At 41.1% G+C, this 26715-nt stretch overlaps 1 protein-coding gene across 1 annotated transcript in view; it reads right to left on the bottom strand.

The window, feature by feature from the left end:
• NCKAP5 (NCK associated protein 5) overlaps positions 1–26715 on the bottom strand; it is a 776078-nt gene that overhangs the window by 43061 nt on the left and 706302 nt on the right. Inside the window, exons 21-23 of the mRNA XM_049615277.1 lie at positions 14200–14514; positions 11055–11191; positions 7689–7821 (exon numbers count right to left, since the gene is read on the bottom strand). Of these exons, the coding sequence (XP_049471234.1) occupies positions 7689–7821; positions 11055–11191; positions 14200–14514 (585 nt within the window). The remainder of the gene's footprint in view (positions 1–7688; positions 7822–11054; positions 11192–14199; positions 14515–26715) is intronic.

Here is a 26715-nt window from a genome sequence, read left to right as displayed (position 1 = left end):
GGCTGCTATCATATTTTGGCATAAATATTTGACAGCTTGTCCCTCCCAATGAACATTTCTGATGCCTTAAAGGGTAATCTTCCCTTGGCTTCTTCCCGGTATTGTTGACATTTTGTGCAGGATAATACTTGGTTATTGGGGGCTGCCCTTGTGCATTATGGGATGTTTAGCAGCCTCTGCAGGCTCCACACACCAGGTAAGAGTCCCCTACCTCTGAATGTGAAAATCCCAAATGTCTCCAGAGATTGTCAAATGTCTCCTGGGGGCACGACCATCCTGTCTGAAAGCCAAATCCTGTGTGAACACTCACGGTATTACTTGGATTATGGGCAACCTCTACAAAAAAGCCATCCTTCAATAGGCTCATGGGGCTGTCTTGGAGGTCCAGCAAGCGACACCCCTTTCTGCTCCCCCTGCATGAGGCTGAGAGGACGCACAGTTTCCCAAATGATGTGTCATCCAATTCACTGCTTAGATATTTTGTTTCAGATCCTTTGCCCAGTTTTCTTTCTACCCTGGCAGCCAAAGATGGCTAATTTGCACAGCATTAAGTATTATTTGCTCCCCCCACATATTCCACAACAACAAGGGATTTTTTACTTCGAAATTCTACTTTGCAAGCTCCTGTTTAAATGTTTCGGGCTACCACACATTTGAAGTTGAGAAGGTAGCACTGGGGGTGCTGTGGTAATGATTGGGGGGAGAACGTCCGTCAAAGAGTGACAAACTCCAGGAGGGGGGCGTCTCTTCCCTCCAAAATGTCTCATTAGGGTCCCAGACTTGGCCTCCCTCTCCTCTATATCCCACAGTCCAATTTAATTGAGCGACGGCCTCGCCACGGCACACTGCTCTTTCGACAGGAGGGTAAACTCATTCTGTCCATCATGACATTTGCTTTCTTAAGGGCTTCACAATATGCAGCTTAAATAATTAAATTCAGGTCACATCTCAGCCTCCCTTTTCAAGCTTGTCTGAAGGCACGGTGGGTTTTTATTTTTTTCTTCTGATGGTTACATTTTGACCATGTGATTTTTAGAAGCCAGTGGGGTTTTTGCTTCTTTGGTTTTATTGTTGTACATGACACTTCTTCCCACTGAAACCCCCAAACCTCAGCATAGTACAAACCCCCTCCAAAAGCTGAACAAGGGCTGTGGGTTTTCTGATGGTGGACAAAAGGTGACAGAGAGAAACTTGAGACCCTGGTTATTGTAAGGGTCTCAGAACAGCCTGCTTGTCATGGTCAGTACTTTTCATTTGTCACCCAGGAAAGTTTATTGCTAATAGATGAATCCCTTGTGTTTTATTGCCTGTGTCCATTTACCTTGAGTTGGGATGAGCTTGTCAAAAATAAAGCAAATCTTTAAAATGACCTAATAAGAGTGAAGTTCCAGGAAGGACTAAGGACAGCTCTTACCTGGAGTGTCCATTTTAAACAATAGATTTCTCTGGGAGAACCTGGGAGTGATTATAATGAGTTTGGATTTTGTTTAACCTAATGCTAATTTTGCACATTACAGAGATTTGTCATCTTTAAGTCATATGCCAGATGAATGCTTTAAAATAGATGCAACTTTGTGTGAATTTTCTATAATATAGCAAAATCTGATTGCTCTATTAATAGCCAAAGTCCTCGGCCTTGGGAAGGCAGGGTGGCAGAGTTTTTAAAATTCATCATCTCTGCATAATTAGTTGTGAATCTCTAAGTATTCAAGCTGAGGAATTAACCAGGACCTGGAGCTGTTATCCTTCAGGGTCCCTTTTAATATTGTTCCACAGTCATCATTTCCCTGTGTTTTTCTAATTACTGCAAAACCAATTGTTTTTAACTCAACTGCCCTAACTCTTTGCAATTTGTTGAATGTAATCACCTTCAAAGGAAGAAAGTACACTTCGTGTTCAGAAAATTGGAGCTTGATTAGATCAGCATCATCAGGTGGCTATGGGACCCTGGTTCTGAAGCTTCACTTATTTGACATGATCATTACATTTTGAGGGCATGGGGCTCAAGGAAGGAGGGAGTGTTCTTGAAAGTGAGCTCAAAAGTGTGATCCATAGATCCTCGTGGGATTTAATTTGGAGAAGCAGATTTATGAAAACTCAAAAGAAATAGGAATTTAGCTTTCTTACTCTGAGAAGCCAACAGTATGGCCTTGGGCAGTAGAACACAACTGTTTAGGGTCATTGATGATCTCCTCACTTAGATGGTGCTTCAGGTTTAGAAGCATCCAGGGAGCAGCGCTGTCACTAACCTGGCCTCAACCCCCAGTGTCCAGCATTGGTATGGACACCAAGCAAGGGCCAAATAAACCAAAATGAACTAGTTTAGAGGCCAATCATCTTCTTTGCTTTTATTCTTTTGCCAGTCTCATTTACCTATCCATTTATCCAGTTCAACATGGAAATTTTCAAAGAACAAATATGGCAAGAACAAAGGTTTTCAATCTTGATTTGTCTCTTTCAGATCTCAAGGGTATGATGCATTTTCATCAGTAAGACTGACTGTCTGTGACAACAATTCCCAAAGTGGGGAAGAGATTATGAAAATCAAGCCAGGGTTCATGGAGCCATATGAAAGAAACAAAAAAGCAACAGATTCTGAAATGCCTCCTCAGCACCCATGAAGAATCATCATTGAAGAATAAGCTAAAATTCTACATCCTTAAAAAAAAATGGAAAATGGATTCATTGCTTTCTCCAGCACAGCCACCAGGGAAAGAGAAATGTCCTAGTAGGTAGCAACTCTGGGTCTTTATTTCTCGGAACAAGGAAAAGTCCAAATGGAGCTTGATTAGAGGAGCTAACCAAAGGCCTTAAAAAGGTTTGAGAGTTAGTTATAATTTTATTCAATATTTATGATGCTGTTTAACATTTATTAAACTAGGCCTTGTGTTAAGTGCAGAACATAAATGAGGGGCAATCTTGGCATTAGTGAGAGAGTTTACTGTGCAAAGAAATAAGTACAATCTCAAGTGACAAGTGGCAGAAATAAAATCAGGGTATTACAGGAGAACAGACAAGGAAGAGTAATTGAGGTATGGCTGATGGAGGAGCATCTGGGAGGACTTCCTAGTCTGAACTGAATCTTAAAGACTAAGTTAGTAGGAGTTACGTGAAGGTTAGAGAAGAAAGGTATTGATATGAAAGATATTCCAGGAAGTGAGATCACAAGAGCAAAGGTATGGAAGACCCTAACAGCATCATGTATTCAGGACAGAGGGAGCATTCTGATGACACATAAAATTTAAGACAGAAAATGGAAAAAGATGAAGTAGGAAAGGCAAGGCCAAGGTGGGCCTTGCAAACCTTATGGAGGAGGAGATTGGATTTTTGTTTGTGGGTAATAGAGAGTCCTAGAAAAGCTTCCAGCAAAAGGAACAACATGATAGGATGATGCATTTGTGTGTGTGTGGGGGGGGTGGGACTGGCAAGAGGGCTGTGTGGACCAAGGAAGGCCCTGTGGAGGCACTGGTAGAGGAGCTAGAAAGAGGGAATATTCGAGAAGTATGTGGTAGGGAAGCCAGCAGGCTCTCAGGACTGCCAGAATGTGGAAGGTGAGAGAAGGGTCCAGGAAAACTAACTTCACAGAGTATATTCCTAAAAGAAGGGCAAGACCACCAGTTAAGACAGAGAGCCTGGGAAGTAGACGTTTCTAGAGAGAAAAAGACCAGCTTCAGTTTGTACTTCTACCATTGAGGTACCTGGGGGGATTGGTAGTGGTGGTGCGCAGCCTGGTAGATGAGCTAGAAGCTTGAGAGACAAGCATCAGCTAGAGACTGTTATTTGATTTTTTACTAACCAGGTCCAGCAGGTTTGGCAGGGGTGAGACTCCCCTACCTCCCTTCAGAGATCGGGGCTCCATTGCTGCAGCTCGCTGGGTCTTGCCTCATCTGACATTCTGCCCCTGGCTTGCTCTCTCTCCCCATCCCCTTCCACCTCTGCCCCATGCTCATGCCTTCTCCAAGCCCCTGTATGCAGGAAAGAGGCAGGAATGTTTGTTATGCCCAGCTTGGCAAATGAGAGTGGGCATCTCTGTGGAAACAAAGCCAGAAAATTACTTCTGTTGGAAACCTCACCCGCTGGGCCACCTACCCAGCTCCTAAATCCTGCTCCTGCTGCTCTGCTCTAACAACCTGGACTTTTCAAATATATTTCAAAGTTAAGCTAAAGAAACCAACCTTGAAAGAAAAGACATGTATTTACTTTAGTGTTTTATGAGCCCGTAGGCAGGGTTTTGGAAAGTAGGTTTCTTTGGCCACATTCAGTATGATTTAAAGAAGCAAGTGGGGAGGAGAAACCAAGGGAATGTGGGGTCACAGGACACTCCGTTTGAAAGGAAAGGCTTCCCAGGCATGCTGTCATTGGCAGGGCAAGTGGCTAATGATCGAGCAGTTGCTTGGGGGAGGGGTTGGTGGGTAGCATATGGGGTGCAAGGCAGAGGTCCCTGACTCTGCGTTTCCCACAAACCATGGAGGGAGAGACTGCCAATGTCAAGAGCCTTCCTCTACCTGTGGGAAATTGCAAGAAGCCAGGGAGAGAGGGCGTATTTGAGAAAGGACCATATCTTGGAGAACATCCAATAAAGCTTCCTGGTCTACTGGCAATTCCATTCTGCAGGGTGGGGACCTCTATTACAAAATCATGTTACTTAAACAGGGAAGGGTGGGTCACTTTCATAGGTGCATGTGATGAAAACCAGGCAAAATGGTGACTGGAAGGGAAGACAATCTTAACCACATATCCAGGACATGCATTCCTTGTAGTGTTTTTCTCTGAATTGTTTCTATTTCCTTTTCAGATCAATTTTGCCAGCATTTAAGAAGTTAACACTGCTGCGTCCACCATACCTGCCCCTTCCTGGGGTTTCTTGGAAGCCAGCATGCACCCACAGCCACGCCAGCTGTCTGCATACGTTCTTTCTTCCTGGCAACACTGTCATCAGCCAGGATGAGCGGCCACCTGCTCTGTGAGGGTGTGTAGATGACACAGCTCTGGCAACAAGTTCACTATTAAAGGCAGAGGGCAGGTGCCAGGCTAGAGGAAAGCATCTTCTTGCTGGTGGTGCTGCTTCCAGAGTTACTCTACCTAGACCTTAGCTTCTTATCCAAAGAAGCACCATTCACTCAGAGGCTGCAGCAATACTATGAAAGGAGCCACTCCTCTCAGATGGGATTTGCTCTGGGTAGAGAGATTGGATGAGCAAAGTGAGTATATTGAGAAAACAACTCAGTCTGAGACTCCCTTCCTTTTGCAAAAAGATCAAAAAGAAAAGTTAAAGGAACAAGTTCACTGTTTACCAGGATCCCTGGCCATCCCCTAATGTTCATTCCTGATTGCTTTGCATGACTCATTTAAACAGAGCAATGTTAAAATTTGCACCCTAAAGTAAGTTCTTTCATACTCCAGTAGCTGTTCATTGACACAGTTTGGTTTAATCTCTTTCTCTCTCTCTTTTAAGTTTATTTATTTATTTTGAGAGAAAGCACAAATGAGCACACATGAAGTGGGGGGAGGGGAGGGAGGGGAGGGAGGGGCAGAGAGAGAATCCCAAACAGGCTCCTCACTGTCAGCGAGGAACCCCATGCAGGACTTGATCCCACAAACCATGAGATCGTGGCCTAAGCCAAAATCAAGAGTCGGATGCCTAACCGACTGGGCCACCCACACACCCCTGGCTTAATCTGGTTTCCTTTTCCAAGATGTTTTCAAATTGCCTTTGGACCATCTTCCTCTTCCTCCACTTACTTCCCTCCAAACCCCACCCACCCCTACTCCCCACTGGAAGCCCACTGCCAGAGGGAGAGACAGGACCACTGAATGCAAAGCTTGTATCAAGCTACATATGGAATCATGGAACTCCCCCTCAACCTCTGACATCTTTCTACACCGGGCTCCTAAGACACCACACTTCCCTGGGTCTCCTGCTCACTCCCTACTTGCTTCTGCTCAGTTTCCTTTGGGGGCTGTTTCTTTTCTCCCTGACCTGTCAACTTGGGAGGACCAAGTCCTCTCTCTATCAATACTCCTTCCCCTCCTGGCCTCACTTGGATCTGCTATGTGCTGATGCTCAAATTTACATCTCTAGACCAGACCTCATCTGCTGAGCTGCAGATGCCTACAGTACGCTGCCTACCCAACACCTCCACCTGCTTCACAGGCAGCTCACACTGAGCATGTCCAAGATGCTTCCTCAAGCTCCAACCTCAGCCTTCTCCATTTCAGTCAGTCAGTCCCTGCCAGGACCCAAACATCAGATCCACCCTTGACTCTGCTTTTTCCTTTACCCCCACCCTTTAATCTATCAATAAATTATGTTGTCTTTTTAACTAGGTCTGGAATCAGACCATTCTCACTCCCTGTGTTGTATTAGATGCATGTGGTTATTAATATTTAAGTTGAACTTAATTAAAATAAAAAATAATAAAATAGAGGAAAAAATGGAATGGGCCAAGTAAGAACTCATAAGAAAACAAGAGCAAAAATTAAATTTAAAAATTTAAAAATTAAATTTAAATTTCCTTACTTATACTAGCCACATTTCAAGTGCTTATGGGCCACATGTGGCTCGTGGCTCTGGTACTGGACAGTGCAGATGGAGAACATTTCCATCCCTGCAGAGAGCATTACTGGCCAGTGCTGGTCACTCCTTTTGCTGAGACCACCCTGTCCCAGTCACTAACATCTCTTGCCTGGATGACTATAATAGCCTCTGAGCTGATCTTGCTTCTTCAGTCTTCACGACATGGCAGCCAGAGTGATCCTTTGGAAATATCTCAGGTTATGCCTCTCCTCTGCCCAAGGTCATCTAAAGATCCCATGCATGGCTATCAGAGAAGAAGCAAAGTCCTCAGAATGGCATAGCCAGAATAGGCCCATATGTTATATTGCCAAGACTCTTGGAAACTGGAAACACATGCTTGATAGGTTTTCCCTAAAGCAATATATCAGTCTTGTTTTAAAAAAGAAAGTCATGCTTTCATCATATAATTGATAAATTAGTATTAGAAAAAAAGTTGATTAGTATGAACAAAATGATTCTCCATTGCATCACTGAAATATTTTGGACAATCCAGAGTAGATTACAAGGAAAGGAGATCCCAGATCCCAGTTTGTGTTATGGGTCCATCTGTCCTCCTGTAGCTATAAGGAAGGGCCATCTGAATATACACATTTTTAAATGCCTCGGGATGATGGTTTTTCTGCTGCCAATTCTGATTCAAGAAGAAAATACAGTGAGCAAGTCTGAACTTCACAAACAGATCTGTTCATAACAGCATGGCTCACAGGTGCAGAGCTACACAGCACGATATTAGTAAAAAGCCTGGAAGACTCCATCCATGGCTCACTGGATGATTTAACTTGCCAGAGGATGTAATTAAGAACAAAGTTATCTTTCTAGTCATTCCTTCATTACAGAGATAACTCAATTGGAGACTTTTTGGGAGTTGCCAGATTTGGAAATAAAATCCTTATAGACTGCACTGAAATGTCATGAAGATTATACCAGAAAACAAATTGATACACATAGACAATCTTCTGTACATAGCAGAAAATTAGATCTCAGGAGAAAACGCGGGGCTAAGATGTAAAGTCAAGGGTGGGGGCATGGAGGCAGAGTACTGTGAAAGGCAAAATCAGTGGCTTCCCAGAGAGAGAGGAGCCCCGAATGCCCAGGTGCTCCCAGAAATTACCTTGGGTGGCGCTCTTCATTGCTTTCACTAACTTGCCCCTTCCAGCTCCAAAACCATTATTTCCATAGTGCAGGTCACTGTCACTATCACTGCCACCACTGGCAGAGTACGCACACATTCTGGGTACCTTGTCCTGAATAAGTAATACGAGACTGTTAAGATTATTCACGCAAGTCAAAATGGGGCAGAACATCCTGTGAGAATGGCAAACAGTTCACAGTTGGCTGTCATTGTGCGCACAGAATTCCATTCTGCTGCCCCACCCCCAAGACCAACTCTGCTTTTCCTTTCTATCTGCCTCACGCCGAGCTGGCACAGTTTACTCAATTATTGGAGCTGCAGAAACAGGGCTGTGGTAATGAAGCCATTGACCACTCGGAAGCCATTGTCCCAAGCAGAGGAAAGTCCTTGCATTTACCCGCTCTGCATTTTGTACCCTTCTTTATGGGGTCTTATTTTTCTCAAGTGCCTATTATGAGCTGCTCTTTTAAGCCTAATGGCTTATTTGTTTAACTGATCTCAGCATTGGCTTTCGAGTATCAGAGGGTATGAAAAAAATCAACCTTAAGCACAAAAGAATGCATGCTTGCCTAATTTATAATTTTCTTCTATCCCTTGAAAGGACAGGAGCCTTTAGAAGTGTGTGATTGCTAACCCGATATAATCCTTGAATCGATTGAAAGTTCATGGGTTGAGGGACTCAGTCTCCCCTCTTGCTCACATGCACACACAGCCTGAGTCTTGAGACATCACTGGTGTGGTGATGCGGCCTTGCCAGGAATTGCTGAGGTGGTTGATAGTGTACAAACCATTTCCCCTTTGTGCATAGAATCAGAATACTAGATCCAAGATTGCAACCCGGTGTAAGGAATTATAAAAGAATGTCTTTTAGGTTTGAAGGCTTTCCCATTAGAGCCCATTATACCTCACCCATCCTAGACAGTTCAGGTACAGATGTATGGGATGGGTCTCTAAAGTCTGTTAGGGAGGATGTCATTCAGTTGGAAATTATAAAAACTCATTTTAGGATGTAAGCTCCCTCAGCTAGGGTTACAAGTTCAAGCAACAATTCATTTCCTTTATACCTTCATTCATGTATTCATTCATTCACCCATTTAACAAATGTTTATTGAGTGTCTATTCTGTGCCAAGAGGTGTGCTAGTCTCTGGGGTTACAGAGCTCAATACAAGAGATACCAGTAGCCCAGCAAGGATGATGTCCTCATGGATAAGTGTCCTGGCTGTTCTATGGGAGCCCCACATCTAGAGTTCCAGCAGGACCTCAGTAACATTTTCTGGGTATGATAAGATGCACATTTTCATCTCTCCATTCAATAAACACTAGTGGAACCAGGCACTGTGCTGGTGCTAGAAATGTAAGCTAACTCTTGCTTCTAAATTTCCTTCCCTGGTAGTCAGCAAAGCAGGGTTCTAAGTTCCAAGCCACAGCAATCACTCTCTCAAATCAGAGCAGGATTTCCAGTGGGCAGAGCTGGGGCAGGATGAGGGAGAGAACCCCAGAGAGGGGTATGTATTTGGTGGGCATATATGTTGGGGGAAGAGTGTTCTTCCCTCACATACAGGGGGACAGCAGTCCCTGGGCTGGCACTCAGTTGTTATTACATTTACTTTCTTGGACTTGCCTAAACCTCTTTGCCACTGTCACCACCTGTTGTTTTTGAATGATTTCCCTTCCAACTCTGGGTGTCTTTAGGGTTTTCTCAACTTTCCAGTTCCCAAAGCAAGCACAGAGTCCTTGGGACAGCCCATGGACCAGCAGCATCAGCATCACCTGGGAATCTGTCAGAAATGCTTGGACCTCAACCCAACAGTACCAAATCAGACATGGTATGCATGGATCTATAGCTGTCCAGGTGATTCTGATGCCCACTCAAATTTGGGAATCATTGATTTGGAGGAGTCTTAACATTTTTATGTTTAAATTAAGGCATGATAGGGGCGCTGGGTGGCTCAGTCAGTTAAATGTCCGACTTCGGCCCAGGTCAGGATCTCACAGTTCCTGAGTTCAGGCCCCGCGTCAGGCTCTGTGCTGACAGCTTGGAGCCTGGAGCCTACTTCAGATTCTGTGTCTCCCTCTCTCTCTCTCTGCACCTCCCCAGCTCATGCTCTCACTCTGTCTCTGTCAAAAATAAATAAACTTAAAACAAATTTTAAATTAAGGCATGATAAAGTACACTGGCTTACTCTTTTCCCTCTTAGCCTCCTGCCTTAGAGAGGCTACCCTTCTGAGTGTTAGACATGGAATTCTGAGGGCTGAATTCTAGTCCTGACTCCTTTCCTGTGGACCCTGAGCATGGTCCAGCTTCTCTCTGGAGTTGTGTTCTCTGCTATAAATTGAGACTCTGGGCCCAGAGGATCTCTCTCTCTCTCCTTTTCCATAACACCATACTGAGGTGCTAAAGGCTGAAAGAAGGTTCGGCCCCAGTGACTGTGGGGGACCCCAGATGTGGGCTAATTTGGGTATCTTCTCAACATAAGTTGGTAGAAACTCTAGTAGAAATAGCAATGGGTGCTCCTAATGCCAAGTTTGGGAGAGGCAAAGGCAGCAGGAGTGGGAAGATTCAAGGAAGGGTGGGGGAAACTCTGATAATTGATCCATATGTTCCTCTTCCCCCACCTTGTCACTACCAGGTGCCACCAAAGACACTGAAGGGGCCCAGCCCCAGGAAGTTGAGAAACAGTGAACAGTTTGAATATGGCCCAGGTAACTAGCTGGAAAAGGTAAATAGGAGGAAGCCTAGGAGAGAATATCAGGTAACCCCAAGGGATGATAGAATGTCCTTGAGCCATGAGCAACTTCCCAGGTCCAATCACACATCAGGAGGCATATGTGTGCCATCTCAGGGTGGATGAAGATCCCATAGCAAAACGATGGGACTGAAGACACAGAGATCTCACTGACACTCTGACACTGGCAAGTCACTGGCCTACCCCAGACCTCAGTTTATTCCTCCCTAAAAGAAGTATAATTATACCTCCTTTATCTGTCTCATAGGAGCAAGGTAAAGGTTAAAAAGTAAGAAGAAAATAATGAAAAAGTATCACTGAATCATTCTCAGTGGTGTTCTTATCTTGGGAATGTTCTATGCCACCTAGTCTGGACAGATCATCTATGCCTCAAGAATCTAGGTGCAGATCTGTGGAGGCGTTTCACTTCCTCCCAACAATCCATGCTATCACTTAATAATTCAGGCAAAAAGGTGAGCTGTGGACCTTAGTTTTTATTCACCGAGCCAATGGCAAATTTGATTCAAAAGTTGAATCTATTATAAAAGTGTTTAAGGAGATCATTGTTCACCGTCGGGGCAATAAGTGGAGGTACCCTTCTGTCAGCCTCTCCCTTACCTGGGTCTCAGCCGTGGGGGCTGCACAGCCCCAGTCTGGAAGCTGCTCAGTTGCCATTGTGTTTTCAGCATATTCAAATGACGAGCAGGTCTGAGGCCTTGGCTCTGCTTCATTCTGCTTTTGGGAATTGATTTTTCCTAAATGAGAAAATACATCAAACCACAATCAGCTTTCTTGAACTCTTTACAAGTTCAGGGAGGGAAGTGAGGGAGACATTCAGGAAAAAAAAAAGTCCAAATACACTCAAAGCTGGGTAGCCCAACATTCTGTCCCCTGTAAATCTGTGCTAATTAAACATCTGCATTGCATGTTGTGTGTATCTGTAGAGGATGTCCACCTTGGAGAGCTGAAGGCAAACTTTCCCACAAAACGATGATAGACTTTTGACATTAGGAAGAGGTTAGGGGGAAAATCATTTGGGAAACAATGATTAGTCCTCAAATAGTGTTATCCATCAAATAACAAACAGGTTTCCTTTTTGGATCACTTCTCAGAGCCTTCATTGTGCTACTGGAAGTTGTCATGATGTCCAAAAACAGGATTTAAATTAGAAGCCCTTCCCAAAGATACTTGGGCAGGGAACCCTTATTTTCCTAGAATACCCATTATGGTCATTCCCAATGCACTCATAATGTACAACGGGAAACTTTGCTCTTAAAGATCTGGCAGGGCAGTGCTTCTCAAGCTTTTATGTGCATACGCACCAGCCGAGTTTTTGTTAAATTGCAGATTCTGAATCAGGAGGTCTAGAGTGCGGGTCTGAAAGTCTCCATTTCTGAAAAGCTCCCAGGCAATCCTGATCCCAACTAGCCGATGGATCACACTTTGAGTAGCAAGGGCGTAATTAGCAGGGAATGATTAAAGAAAGTGCCTCCATTACCCTTAATAGTAGATTAACCTGCAGAGTGTACTCCTTCCTTGTGCCAGAAAGGAGAATTGCTATTATTATCCTCCAGCCTCAGTGATTACCGACAGGACATGCTGTGATAGCCTCTCAACAGCATTCTGCTTGTGAGCAGAAGCGAAGTAATTGTATTTTCATCAGCACTGAGAGGTTTGTACAGTTACCTCTATTTTTGATAGGGGAATAAGTGAAAAACCAATTCAAATACAGGCATTAGGGGAGCCTAGGTGGCTCAGTCTGTTGAGCATCTGACTTCAGCTCAGGTCATGAACTCACGGTTCATGAGTTTTCAAGCCCCATGTTAGGCTCTGTGCTGACAGCTCGGAGCCTGGAGCCTGCTTCGGATTCTATGTCTCCCTCTCTCTCTGCTCCTCACCTGTTCACATTCTGTCTCTCTCTCAAAAATAAATAAAGATTAAAAAAATTAAAAAAAAAAAACAAAGAGTGGCGCCTGGGTGGCTCAGTCGGTTAAGCGGCCGACTTTGGCTCAGGTCGCAATCTTGCGGTGTGTGAGTTCAAGCTCCGCGTCGGGCTCTGTGTTGACAGTCAGAGCCTGGAGCCTGTTTCAGATTCTGTGTCTCCCTCTCTCTGACCCTCCCCCGTTCATGCTCTGTCTCTCTCTGTCTCACAAATAAATAAACGTTAAAAAAAATAAAAAAAATAAAAAAAAAACGAAAAACAAAGAAAACAAATACAGGAATTAAACAGGAAGTGACTCCTCCTCTAGGCAGGAATAACCTCACTCTCCTTTTGTTCCAGCTGGTTTTCCATTCCCTGGCTTTTTAATTGAGTAACCAATGGCCATAGAGAAAAGAGAAGCCTTGGAAAGGCAGCCCTGCCTCTGGACCACAGTGATGGCATCATTTGATAGATAGGAAGCTTTGGGGTGGGAGACACAAAAATACCCTGCAGTTATGTTGACCTCACTCTCTACCATATACTACTTTTTTATAACTCTTCATGACAATTTAATTAAGACACAAACCTCCAAAATCCAGCACAGTGGATATTAGCAGTAAGATCAGAACAATCTCCTTCCAATCCCCTTCTTATGAAGCAATTCAAGGCTTGTGGTTTCTATTCAATTTGTTATAATGACAGTGTTTAATCATGAAGTCTACTTGGCAGCCCGCCGCTGAATTGAGGTCACACATGTGACTATTCAAGCATGGAGCATATAATCTATAACTAAGATCTTGCCCCTGAATCTCTGGAGGCTGTGTCATTAATTAACAATGCATTTATTTAAAAAATAATATGCATTACAGCCTTTTAAAATGTAGCCTTGGCTTGAAACGAGCAGAAGTTTGTGATGAAACATTCATGGCAGTTAGTATTATTGTATGAAGAACTCAGCCATGGGATTAGCTCAATCACATTTATTCAAAGATATTTAATTAAATGCCTTCTTTTCTAATTTCTCAAAAGCCTATAGTATAATTTCTACTTGTGCTCCTTTCTAGTCATCAAATTATAAAAGAAAGTCTTTAGAGTTCTCGTTCATATGCTTATGCATGTCATAAATGCAACATAAGCCATGCAAGTTAAAAATTATTTAGTATCATCCTGCACTGCAATAAATATTTTTAATCTTGAGGGAACAATGAAAAAAAAAAAACAAACTTTGACCCTTAGCCTGCTCCTGTCTTTAATCATGGAAGCTTGTTTCAATTGACGGTGACGAAGGGCGGTACGTCTCAGTGCAGAGGCTCATTCCACTGCATTGCAGCTAATGCACAATCTACTGCTGAGATATCAAACAAAGTTTTTTATAGTTCAACATATAAATATATTTGAGCAGGATGGGAATATGTCAGAAGATATACATTTCTGGTTAGAGGGCAAACAACATTTCAGCTAAATTTATGTCTTGAGGCTAACCTGGTCTATATTCAGATTTAGGTTTTACAAGATAAAATCCTATGGGTATGTTGTGTTTTTTCTTCTCTTAATCAATTTATATATCCATATACCTGTGCTTAGGTGCTTGTTTCCTTTATATGTGTGTACACTCTTTAATGTAATGTTAAGAGTAGATGATGTTTAATAGTCGTCTTTTTACTTTTTGGTTGAGGACTTACAGGAATTTTCATGCATCCACGTTTCCATTGGGCAGAGGTCACTGACTGACCTCCTGGTGGAAACCTTCTCTGCTGCCTGTTTTCCACTTTTTTTGTTTTTTAGCAAGTGCATTATTTTGGTGTGGAAACAATCTAATTTGGAAGGTCATAGGTGTTTTACCTGAGGAGGCTGGTTTGGGGAGGCGACTTTCAAGAGGACGCATCCCCCTGGTGGTCATGATGGGGTCGGATGTGGAATGAACAATGGCATTATCTGCAGAGACGTGGCTGTCTGCAGAGGAAGGCACTTCTCGTTCAAGGGTCTGAGCTCTGATAGAGGAAGCTGCACAAAGTGTTGGCTGGAGAGGCAGGATGGGTTCGGTGTCCTCTGGGGAGTCTGGGTGGCATATGTACCGCCCTGTGGAGCGATTTCCAGAGTCTGGGAGTGGGAAGGTTCCGATCCCACTGTCCAGTGTCCTCATCAGGCAGTTTGATTCTAGACAAAGTAACAACATAGTGAGGATTAAAGAATATTCACATAAAGGAATAAAAGTATCACAGGCATTTGTATCTAATCTGGAGGAAGGGAGATATCTAGAAGGAAGAAATACTATTAATGGGGTAGTAAATTTCCAGTGAGTGGCATCATAAGATTTAATTAAACATGGAGATACTCCCTTCACTTAATATGAGGTAAGGCAGCCAGCCATTCCTGGCAGTGAGAGTCACATATACATTTTCCTGGCTGGTTCTCCAGAATCATCATACAAAAAGAACAGTCATTAGAGACCAAAACATATTTTTGGTAAGCTTTATTTCAACTGGGAATCATATGACTTCAACCAATTAGGTGAAATTTATTAACCGAAATATGATGAGTAATGAGCACACATAACACATTGAAGTGATGTCCTGACAAAGGTAATTGTGCATCTCTTACATGAATTATCATCCACTTGTCAGTTAACGGAGTCTCTGGCCTCTCAAAGTTAATTGTGAGGGCAAGTAATTCACACGCTACAGGGATCATCCCCAAACATACCTTACCCATGATAACATCACTGTATCAAGTGGGCTTCATTTGGCCCAAGTGCCATTTGAACTCAATTTGTTGAGAAGACCACAGAGCCACTTCATGTCTTTCAGTGACTTTATGCAGTGACAAAACCCATCAGTACCTTCGAATATCTTGTCACTCCCAGAGATCTCACTACTCCCTAAAACAAATCAAGTTGATTTTACCATATGGGGGTAACATATTCTGCTGTGTCTCATCTTTAAGAAATTTTATACACAGATAAAAATTCAGTATCTGAAAAATTTATTATGTATTTCACTTCTAAAATGGTGGTATGATTTACCAAAGCCAATGAGACAGCTTCCAAGATCTGTTTGTCACCCCAAAAGTCTCATGTTTATATAACAATCTTCGAATAAAGTATCCTTAGTAAAGTTTTTGTCAGCAGCTTATACATCTAAGACTAAGTAAGAGGCACAATTCAGCACCCTTTTAGGCATGGCAGAGAATATAACGGAATAGGGCATAATCTTTGCATCAAGAGGCTCAACAGTGAATATTTTACAGTGAACAATGGTTTGGAAAATGGTAAAGTCAATAACTGTTACATGACCCCAACACAGGATTCTTAACCTCTTGAGGTCTCAGGTTCCTCACGGGATTGCTGTGAGGATAAAAATGTTTGCCAGCAAATTTCTAGAATTGAGAATGACACCAAGCATACTGTGAAGTGGCTGGAGGAATTAAATAATGAACAGTGACATACACAAAATGCTTAGTATATATATTAGATATTAGCAGATAGTTTATCCATCAGTGCTTTTCTTACATAATTGCCTTTGATGCTGAGCAATTAGTATCAGAATTCCCAAATCTGTCCATTCCCTACCCTCTTCCTCAAAACCTCTTTGCTGTAAATGAGTGGAAGAATTCTGGGAATTTCCTAATAGTAAGGTAAAAAAAACAAAAGGGTAGGGGTGTGGACAGACGTGGTTGTTGTAAGTTCTAGTAGGTTTGATGCTGGTTTTGGAAGCACTGGGAAGACAGTCCCTATCAAAGGAGAAGCTTCTGTTTTCAAAGGGATATTTAGTGGGAAGATGCAGATACGCTCTTGCATTTAGCCATCTCCTATGCCATCTGATCTCAGATACTGGTTAGGGATTGCAGGGGCCTTGATTCATATGACTATGTTCTGGGGTAGGCTTTTGTTTTGCAGGATCACAAGGGCTAAGTTTAGCTCCATTCATTTCAAGGCCTCCACCTGGGCAGCTTTACTCTCTATCAATTTTAAAGATTATTCTTTATCTTCTCCATTCATTTTCTCCTCAATTAAGGGGACCTGATTGTTACAGAAGGGCCTTTTTGAAAATGAACAGATGTTTGCATGGGGAGGCATTGCCAGAAGAGTTCAAAAAAAAGACCCTGCTATTCAGAATTTGAGGTCCTTTTTTCATTTTAGCCTAGAAACACAAAACCCCTCGGCTTTAGCATATCCGTGCGTTGTACTTGGGGCAATTCTAAGAGGCTGAACTACTTCAGTATCATTCATACAGGAGCATGTGGGTCTTCATCAGAACTGGTCCAGTGTCTGGGAATGGGAAGCAGACTCAAGGCACACAGCAGCGGAGGTGTGTTAGTCTCCACGTGCCCCAGGCTACCTCCCGTAATAATTTACTCCCAGCACCTTCAGGACTGCACCTGAACTAAAGAGTGCTCATCAGGAGGAGGCAGGTGGAGCTCTTTTCCTTTTGTGGGCATGCATCATCAAATCCAGTTACTTATTGTGGCCAAAGGACTTTACTCCTTTCTTTGCATCAGTCTTCATCTTCCAAACTTATAAGGTAAGAACTATTATCACCATCTACAAATGAGGAATCATAGCTCAAAAGGTCCAAGTAACTTGCCCAAGGCCTTGCACTATAAAAAAAAAGTTTGGATTTGAATCCAGTCAGATGTATTTACAAAGACCATGCTCTTAACCATCAAGCTATCCTGATACTTGCCCAAAGTACGGATAAATCCAGATGTGGGGTCCACTCGTTTAATAGCCATTGAGGCAGCCTTGTGAATGCAAAGCTCACAGAATGCCCCTCTGCTCCTAAGCAGGAGTTCAGCTTCTCCTCTGGAATTGGAGCAGGTGCCTGAATTCTAGCTGGTTCTCCTGCTCCCCATCCTGAGGTCTGAGTCTACTGTTGACATTCTCTGTGTCTAGGTGGTTGTTGCCCCATCATGCAAGATGCCTGCACAACCTGATCTGCATGGTTCCTGAGAACCACTATTGCTCAGTAACTCTTCCCTCTGTCTTCTTCAGTTGCATCCATAGACTTCCATGCCAACATTTTTCTGTTTTTCAGTTTTTCTGGCTTTGTCTAAGAACTCTCTCCCCTACAAGTATTTGATGGGGAGCACTGAATCCAATCCTCTCAAATGGAGACTCAAAAAGCAAAATGAGATCCATGGCTGCCTCTTTAGTGAGCTTCTGGGGAAAAGCTACAGACACCAAAGCCTGTGTGGGCTGTCCTGGCCTATAACACAAGACAGAAAATAGGGTAAGGAGGGGTATTGGGTAGGAAAAATGATGAAGGCTGTTTAAGTATGGTACTCTTTGGAAAATACCAAAATTTTCTGGTTTCTGTCTCCTTAAATCATTTTTCTTTCCCTTCTTTCCTTTTACAATACTGTCATACTAGAATATATAAAACAGGACTTTTGGTATTCCTGAGTTCTCAGATTCTCTGAGAAGTGTGTGACACTAAACTCACAAACCACTTGCTATTAAAGTCATTTTTTATTTCTAATAATTACAGATGCCAAATGTAGTGAATTTGAAGAACTCATTTGTAAGTACCTATGAAAAGAGGTGTAGACAGTCAGGGACTCAGACACCATATGCCAAGTTTCACCCTCAAGCAAATTTCTCCAGAATTGCATCAACCTTTGGAGGTGGAGTTTATATTTAAAAATGCTGACCCCTTCGTTATGTACTTTCTTTAAGGTGCTGTAAGTTTCTCACAGTTCATAAAAATACTGTAACCTGAGAAAGTATAAGATATTGTACTTCTGAAGCCAGTTTTTTTTTTTTTTCTGAGAGAATTATAAGAACCACAACGTAATTAAATGGCTGTGATAGGAACAAAGTTCAAAGTGGCAAGCTGACCTTGCATCTCAAATGAGTTGACAGTCTTGATCTTGACAAGTCTAAGTTCACATTTGTGGCTGTGAGAACAGATGCCAACAGGGCCTTGCTAATGAGTTCAAGGGTTGGGTCTCTGGATGGACCAGCAGGTTTCATTCTTCCAGGGTCACTAATCACTCCTGTGACCCTGGTCAGCCCTTCCATGTACTTCTCATTGTCCCATTTGCCTTTATCTCCCATTCTCTCAAGGTTAAGTTCTCTCACTTATGGGCACCAACCAGCCCTAGACATTTCATCAATGACTCACAGTGGTGCTTCCCAGTCCTTTTAAAGTCATGGCACATATAGAAATTTGTAGCTCACTGAGGAAAACACTGGCTACACCAAGGAAAACACTGGCTACTTGAGAGCTGAGGGCTCACCATCTCAGCACCCCTGAGTCCCATTTAGGGTGTCAGCAGCAGAATGGCAGGGAATCTTTTACAGGATGGATTCAGAATCTTTTGCTCACCCCTCGAACCTACCACCTTGTAGATCTCTGGCAGGCAAGGAGATGGATATCTTTTTGGTCTCTTAGCAGCTGATACAGAAATTTCTATGCCCTCCTTCTTTGGGAAAAAAGCTCAGAGTCCTTGGGTTAGGAATACTGTCTGGCATCAAAGCTTCAGTACAGGGGAACTTTACTGTACATAAAAGGGAGAAAAGCAGCCCATGAGTGGGTGAGTAGCCAGAAAGGGTGAGGTTCTGCATTGGATGGTGGCAGAGAAGAAATTCTGGAGAAACCTTTCTATTGCAGATTTGCCAACTGTTAACTTAGGGTGCACAATGTAAAATCCCCACTCACTTCACCAAGGAGCATTAGCACTTAATGCTCCTTGTACCAGAAACCTCAGCAGGTGGTTTTAGTTTTCTCATCTGAAAATTAGATCATACAGCCTTCTTCATGGGGGAGCACTGAGGACTAGAAACATAGTACCTAATACACATAGCATGGTGCCTGGAGCAGGCACAGAGCTAATATTCAGAAAACAGCACAATTCTCAAAATCAATGTTATTAGACTGTAAACATCCTGGGGGCAGACTGGATCTTATTAATTTCTTATATAAGTCCATTCCTGATTCTATATTTTCTTTTTTCAACAGTATGGTAATTATATGCTGATAGAGCTGATAATAACAATAGGCTGATCAAGTATTCTCCATCATCAGTGCTCAGCACAGCACCTGACACATACATAGTTCTCACTGAGTGTAATGAAAAGAACGGGTGGAGAAAAAAAAAAAAAAAAAACAGCTCTAATCTTTAGAAAATTCTTCCTGAAATTAAATTTAATATGAAGCTTTGCTTTTGAAATCCCAATCGGCTGCCTTTTGTTCTGACTCTAGCAACCAAAGAAAATAGCTGACTTCCTTCTTCTGTATAGCTATTTTTCACATACAGCCAGACTTCATTAATTCAGATAGCCAGAGGGATAAGATCATTGAGAATTATTGGATATTTTAAAGACCAATTTCTTAAGACTTCCAAGCCGTTAGAACAAGAGTCCATGACCAAGACAAAGGACAGCACCTGGGATGATGTTTCGGTGTCCTCCTCAATCTCCTGCCCCTCCTCTTCCGCCCCCCAAAGCATCACTGGTCTGAAGGTTTCAGATCTAACAGGAGCCAGAGTGGCATCATCATCCTGGCCCTCATCCTCAGGAATTCTTGATGCCATGCTGAGTGCTGGAGTCCCACTTGACATCAGTGCCCTTAGTACTGTACGAACTAAGCTCTTATAGAGTCAAGTTCCTGGGAACATTTGTAGTGAGTAGATGAGATTATGCAGTAACATCTTATATGTATTTACACAAAACAATGAGTTTCTCTCTTTTAAAACAATTTGTTCTCTCATGTGGATTGTCTAGGCTTCTTCCAAACTTGTTTTGTACTATTTCTTTACACAGTAATGTTATCTTTAAAAATAGCTGCAAAGGGAAAAGTTTATTTCCAGCACTGTTTCAGTTAATATAAATTTCCAGGTTGGTGGAATCTGAATTAGCAATGATTTTGAGTGTTTGGAAAATGTTGCTGATTTTCCCTCAGCCTTCTCCTCTATGGATTAAAGTGTCTCGAACGTTTTCTCACACAATTCTCTTTTCTCACACATTTTTGTGATCCTGTGGCACAAATCTTAATTGCTTGAGTTTGTAAACCCAAATTCCTGGTAGTATTAATGTATTTGTCCAAAAAGATTATTTCACAGAATAGGCTTGACAAAACCTGACTTGAGTTCTAAGTTACTCAGAATATTCAGAAGAATGAAGTGAAAAAGAATAGGTGAAGTGGAAAGGAACAGGCCTCAGAGCCGGAAAGAGAAGGCTTGAAGACCTGTGGGGCTACCTGCTAACTGTGTGACAACAGGGTTTGGAAACGATTCTGACCGCATACAACGACAGCACATTTGTAATGAGCCTGGCGCAGTACTCATGACAAAGCAGGTGCTCTGTAAGTTTCACAAGTGGTTGTGAGGGAAAGGTGGGGGCCCCTCACACACACTGTCATGGAGCCCAAGGTAAATCAAATTTCCATCTGCGTGGTTAGTATATTACTGCAGCACCTGGGTACATTTTACCAAACAACTACCTTGTGTTTGTTTCCTAAGAGATTACCTTTTGGCAACCATTTCCTTAGGCCGGGGGGGGGGGGTGGGGAGGAGGGGCAGTTAGCTGATTGCAATCATTAATGAGCAATTGTGAAGATCGAGCAAAGTACTTGGAGTTGGCTGCAAGCTGCCTCATATATAGAAAAGGTGGAGTCTGTTCTCTCAAGAAGTCCATTTTGGAGTTGGCACCTGAAAGGCTTTTTAAAAGTCTAGATGAATGATGCTTACTGATGTCGCTTTACCTACAGACTTATTACATTCTCGGGGAACATTCAAAAATTAGTAAGCCATGATTTTCCGTTAGCAAGGGTACAGCTCATCTATCCTAAACAGTGTACTTGCTCCCATGCAGTGATCTACCTTCTCTCACGGAATCAAACAAACTACTTTAGTAACCGCTGATTTTTGTCCTCTTAAGCACTAATAAATCCTAGAAAAGTGGAAAATTTAAAATCCAAACTCTTTTTTACTTTGAGCATTTCAATCCTATCTACAAGTTTCAGCCCAGAAATGCAGTGAGGATCCAATACAATGCACCAGCCAGAAAGGGTGTCTATATGGGTGCTTAATATTCATGCCACATTATTAATTGGCATGCTTTCTTCTAATGCAAGTGGTCATGTAAAGAAATCTTTGTATGAGTTCTCTCCAGGTTCCTAAACATCTTTAAGCTACGTGCGGTGTTGGCACCAGAAATTTAAACCACAGATGGGAGAACAGATCTCTTTATTTGCACATCCTTCTCTTCATCTGTATGACTGAAACAAGTTAAAAAAAAAATAATCCTGTTGCCAACGCCACAACAATTACATGGAGGTTATGCATTCTGAGTTGGCTCCATGGTTTTTTCAAAGTCGTCAGAGATGACTATATTGGCTATTTATTCACAACCATGGGGTAACTTTGGCTGTGGCATTAAGATGACCTTTTGGAAGAGTAAATTCAATTTGATGGCTTTGGAATGCATGAGAATACTCAGCCTCTGAATTCCAAGTGGATTTAAGCTTTCTGAAACTTGAAAAGTTTATAGAAGAATGGAAATTTGTTTTCCATTCCCCTACACTCTCTTTGATATAAAGGAAGACCTGGATGTTGGATGTTGGGGGTCTGGAATTCTATTACACAGGGAATGAATATGAGAAAGAATACAGGAAATTAACATGACAAAAATTAGAGGGACAAACCAGACCATGGAATTTCTTTATAAAGATGAAGATAAGTTATTTAAACTAACATAGAAGAAATGCCACCTTAGGCTGGGGTTGGTTTCTGGTGAATAAACATTCTGCATCTGATAGTAGCATCACATAAAATACTGTAGTGAGATGTCATTTAAGAATATAAACTGGAGAAGGTTAGAGACGGGTTCTAAATGCCCATGTAGACCATCAATTCATAGAAATACTTCTTGAATTTAGTCCCATATGCAGCTGGTAAAACCCTTGAAGGAAAAAAAAAATCCTTTGCTTGCTATGTGTTCCTTCCTGTCACTGACACTAAAACAACGTTTAAGGTTCTGAGGGTGGTCTTGGTCTAGTATTTTAGGATTTGTTATGCAACTTTCCAAACCCTTCTTGATTTTAAAAATGTTAATAATTATCTCTATTCTCGTATCCCCCCCAGACTGAGCAATCTTGAGATCTTCACATATTCCTTCATTTCATGCTATGCTACTATGCTTGTTGTATAAAACTATGCTCAGACTTGTATGCAATATTTACTGTGATATAGAAGAGTATGACCAGTATGGTTTAACTGACAGCATCTGTTTGAATTGGTCAGCTGGTCTAGGAACTTTGATCACAGACTCCTACATCCTATTTTGGGAGTCACCACTTCAGGTCAAAGTCTTAGATGATGAGTATACACATAGATCCCTCCTAACTCCCCAAAAAGCAATGCCTACCCCTTGACCACTTTCCTATCCACATGTCAAGTCTTGCCCTATTTACTTTGATATTATTCTAACTTAAAAGAAAACAAAACACAAACACACTACTCTCATTAGCCAAACTTTCTAGAATATAACTATGTGGAACCACAATGGTTCCAGCCCTGATCTGTGATCACAATGTTTTATTTGGAGAAATGCGAGCTTATTTCTCCCTCTTGTTTCCTGTTATCCTTGTTCATTCTCTATCCATGACAGAATTACTCTATCCTCACCTTTTTTCCTCCCAATCTAATTATAACTTAGCTGTCTGCATCTTCTTTAAATATACTTTTGGACTGGTGCTCATGAACGGCATGTTAAACATCTAAACAAATGATGTTTACAGATTCTCCTTTGTTTGCAGACTCATTATATTCTCAGATTACATTCCCAAATTAGTAAATCATGATTTCCTTGTAGAGAAAGTACAGCATATCCATCCCAAAGGTTATCCTTGAATCTGTTCAATAATCTAACTTCTCTCCTGCATTCATTCCATCTCTATCTGTCCTGCCAAAGGAAGTGAAAAGTTAAACAATTATCTGGTGAATCTGATAGACACAGATGGCTCTTATGGGTAATTCTGTGTCTCTAAATCTCTTTTACTCCATATCAGGTTTTCTGAATTATATGGACTACTGCCTCTATTCTCCATTTCACCTGCCTAGATAATATCTGCTTTGATGAAGCAACTGAGGGAAGGGAGGAAAGAAAATAAATTGGGGGTAAGATGTTGCAGGAAGAGATTCAAAACAGTTTGATTTGGTAAGAAGCATATAAAAACAAAGAAACACGGGGAGATGCAGACATATCAACTTAATAACAGATAAAAATTTATTAAAGATGTTTACAAGAGCTAAAGCATCTTATGTATTATTACCCAAACTTTTTTTATATTAATTTTTTACATGCTCTAAAATTGTAAATTATTTCAGTTTGTTCATATTATTGTAGTTATAGATATTTAATGAAAGCCTCCAGAAAGATACAAATGTAAAGTTCATAGATGTTTTTCTCCATTTGTCTCTATATTTAATCAGTCTCAATGATTTTTTAAATTATATGCAGAAAGGAAGAAAGCCTGAGTCTTCATACTCCTAAACTTTCTTTTTTTTTTTTTTTTAATATTCACTTTAACACACCTTACTTGCTTGGTTCAGGATTTTAATTATTATATGGTGATCTATTTTAAGTGAATATTTAAGGACCATTTATTTTTCTTTTATGTGACTTCAGTTGAAATGTGGGTGAAGAGAAGGCTGAGGTTAATGCGAGCCTATCTTTCCATTTCAGCTGCCACTCTCCACTCTCCAATATTCCATGGTTGTCTCTACAGGAAGATAATAAAGAAGTAATGAAATCCAACAGACCAATGGATATGGATATAGGTAAAAATACAGAGAGGTTTTTGCTTCTGTCCATTAAGTATTAACTGCAACAATGCTATTAAACACTTTTTCAGATATTGGACAGTAGGCAGCATACGACTTGACCTCTGAATCATGGGAAACAAATGAGGTGAGCCCTACAATCTCCCCAGCCTTCTTCCTGACTACCGTTTCCAGACTGAACTACAGAGAGAAGGAATACAGAGCCTGCAGGTCCTGCTGAATTGAAGAGATAAATATAGGTGCGTGTGTTTGTGGGGTGGGGTGGGGATCAAGGTTGCTAGAATTTGCAGGGCGGTATATTGTAAAGAAAAGATAATAGCAGAGGTATGCCTAAAGTCTTTGGCCCTGTACTAATCTGAACATGCATGAGGTAACTACATTCATGATGTCAGAGAAACAATTACTATGAAGCACTAAGTTAAATAATTTCTTGAGCTCACATAAAGCTGAAAATAGTTTATGTTTCCACCATTCAGGGAGGCTAGGCTTTCCAATATATGGGTTATAGGCTAGAGTTCTAAGAAGGGACATACTTAATAATGAGGCTAAATTATACTTTGAATAAAGGTTTCCCTGAACAAAGAACAAAACTTGACAGTAAGCCTTGAAAAATAAAACTAATCTGCAAATACTTTTAAAAGAATCCTAGAACATAGTCCAAAAATTTTTATAGGACTACTGAAATCTGGCACCCAACAATGTAAAATTTATAATTTCTGACATCCGGTCAAAAAGCACTAGGCATGCATAAAACGGAAAAATATGATCTGTAATCAGGAGAAAAATCAATCAATAGAAACAAAAGCATTAATAAGAGATAATGATGTTCAGGAGAAAAATCAATCAATAGAAACAAAAGCATTAATGAGAGATAATGAAATTATCATAAAGAACCTTAAAATATTTTTTTTTAATTTTTTTTAACGTTTATTTATTTTTGAGACAGAGAGAGACAGAGCATGAATGGAGGAGGGGCAGAGAGAGAGGGAGACACAGAATTGGAAGCAGGCTCCAGGCTCTGAGCCATCAGCCCAGAGCCCGATGCGGGGTTCGAACTCACGGACCGTGAGATTGTGACCTGAGCTGAAGTCGGACGCTTAACCAACTGGGCCACCCAGGCGCCCCAAGAACCTTAAAATATTATAGATATTATAAATATGTACAAAGTTATAAAGTAAAACTTGAACATAATTAAGAGATATCAGAATAATAAAAATACTCAATGAAAATTATAGACAGGAAAAAAACTACTAAAATTGGAAAAAAAATACACTATCTAGGATTTATAACAGATTAGCAGAGATATCAGAAAAGAAAAAACCAACAGTGAATTTGAAGACATAACAATATAAATGATCCAAAATAAAGTATATAGAGAAAAAAGACTTAAAGAAATAGAGCATCAGTGACCTTAGAGTCAATATGAAGTAGTTTAAATATGTATAACTGGAGCTCCAAAAGGAAAAAGAGAAAAGAGAAGAAAACTTATGTGAAGGAATAACCAAAAATGTACCATATTTGATAAACTGTAACCCCAAATCTAACAGACTCAATGAACCCCAACCAGAACCAACATGGAGAAAACTCCAGTAAGACATATCATAATTAAGTTGCTGAACATTGATGATAAAGACAAATCTTAAAAGCAAATGAAAATAAAGATACTTTACAGAAGAACAACGATAAAACTGACAGTAGACTTCATGTCAGATGCTATATAATCCAGAAGTTAGTAGAATTACATCTTTAAAGTGCTGAGAGAGAGAGGAAAAAAACTATTAACCTTATAAAATTAATTTCAATTAATCAACTTTTCAATTATTGTAAAGATCAAGGAAAAATAAATATTTTAAAAACAAACAAGAGCTGAGTGAATTCATTGCCAGAGGATCTTTAGTGTAAGAAACATTAAGTGTATTTTCACAGGCAGATGGAAAATGAGTATCAGGTAAAAATCTGGATGTAGGAAAAAAAAAAAAAAAACACCAGAAATGGTAAGTATGTATTGTAATATAAAATGTATTTCTATTTTTAAATCTTTTTAAGGATAAGTAACTAAAGCAAATATAACAGCATATTGCAAGGTTTCTAATATATGTAGACATAAAATGTAACAATAGCATAAAGGAGGGAGAGGTTACAAGAAAGCAATCTATGATATATTATTTAAGATAGTGCTAAAATAAAGATGTAGACTACATTTAAGCATTACATTAAGCACTAAGGGATAACCTGCAAGTAGAGATAAAGGGGAATTATGAAAAAAATGACTTAAAAGAAGACAGAAAAAAATGCAAAACTATGAAGAACAGAGGGGACAAGTAAAAGGTAACATATTAAGATGGCAAATTTGGGGCGCCTGGGTGGTGCAGTCGGTTAAGCGTCCGACTTCAGCCAGGTCACGATCTCGCGGTCCGTGAGTTCGAGCCCCGCGTCAGGCTCTGGGCTGATGGCTCGGAGCCTGGAGCCTGTTTCCGATTCTGTGTCTCCCTCTCTCTCTGCCCCTCCCCCATTCATGCTCTGTCTCTCTCTGTCCCAAAAATAAATAAAAAACGTTGAAAAAAAAAATTTAAA

This window comes from Panthera uncia (assembly GCF_023721935.1).
Source record: "Panthera uncia isolate 11264 chromosome C1 unlocalized genomic scaffold, Puncia_PCG_1.0 HiC_scaffold_3, whole genome shotgun sequence".
NCBI lineage: Eukaryota > Metazoa > Chordata > Mammalia > Carnivora > Felidae > Panthera > Panthera uncia.
The sequence above is the reverse complement of the archived record's forward strand: the minus strand, read 5'-3'. Positions and strand labels throughout refer to the sequence as shown.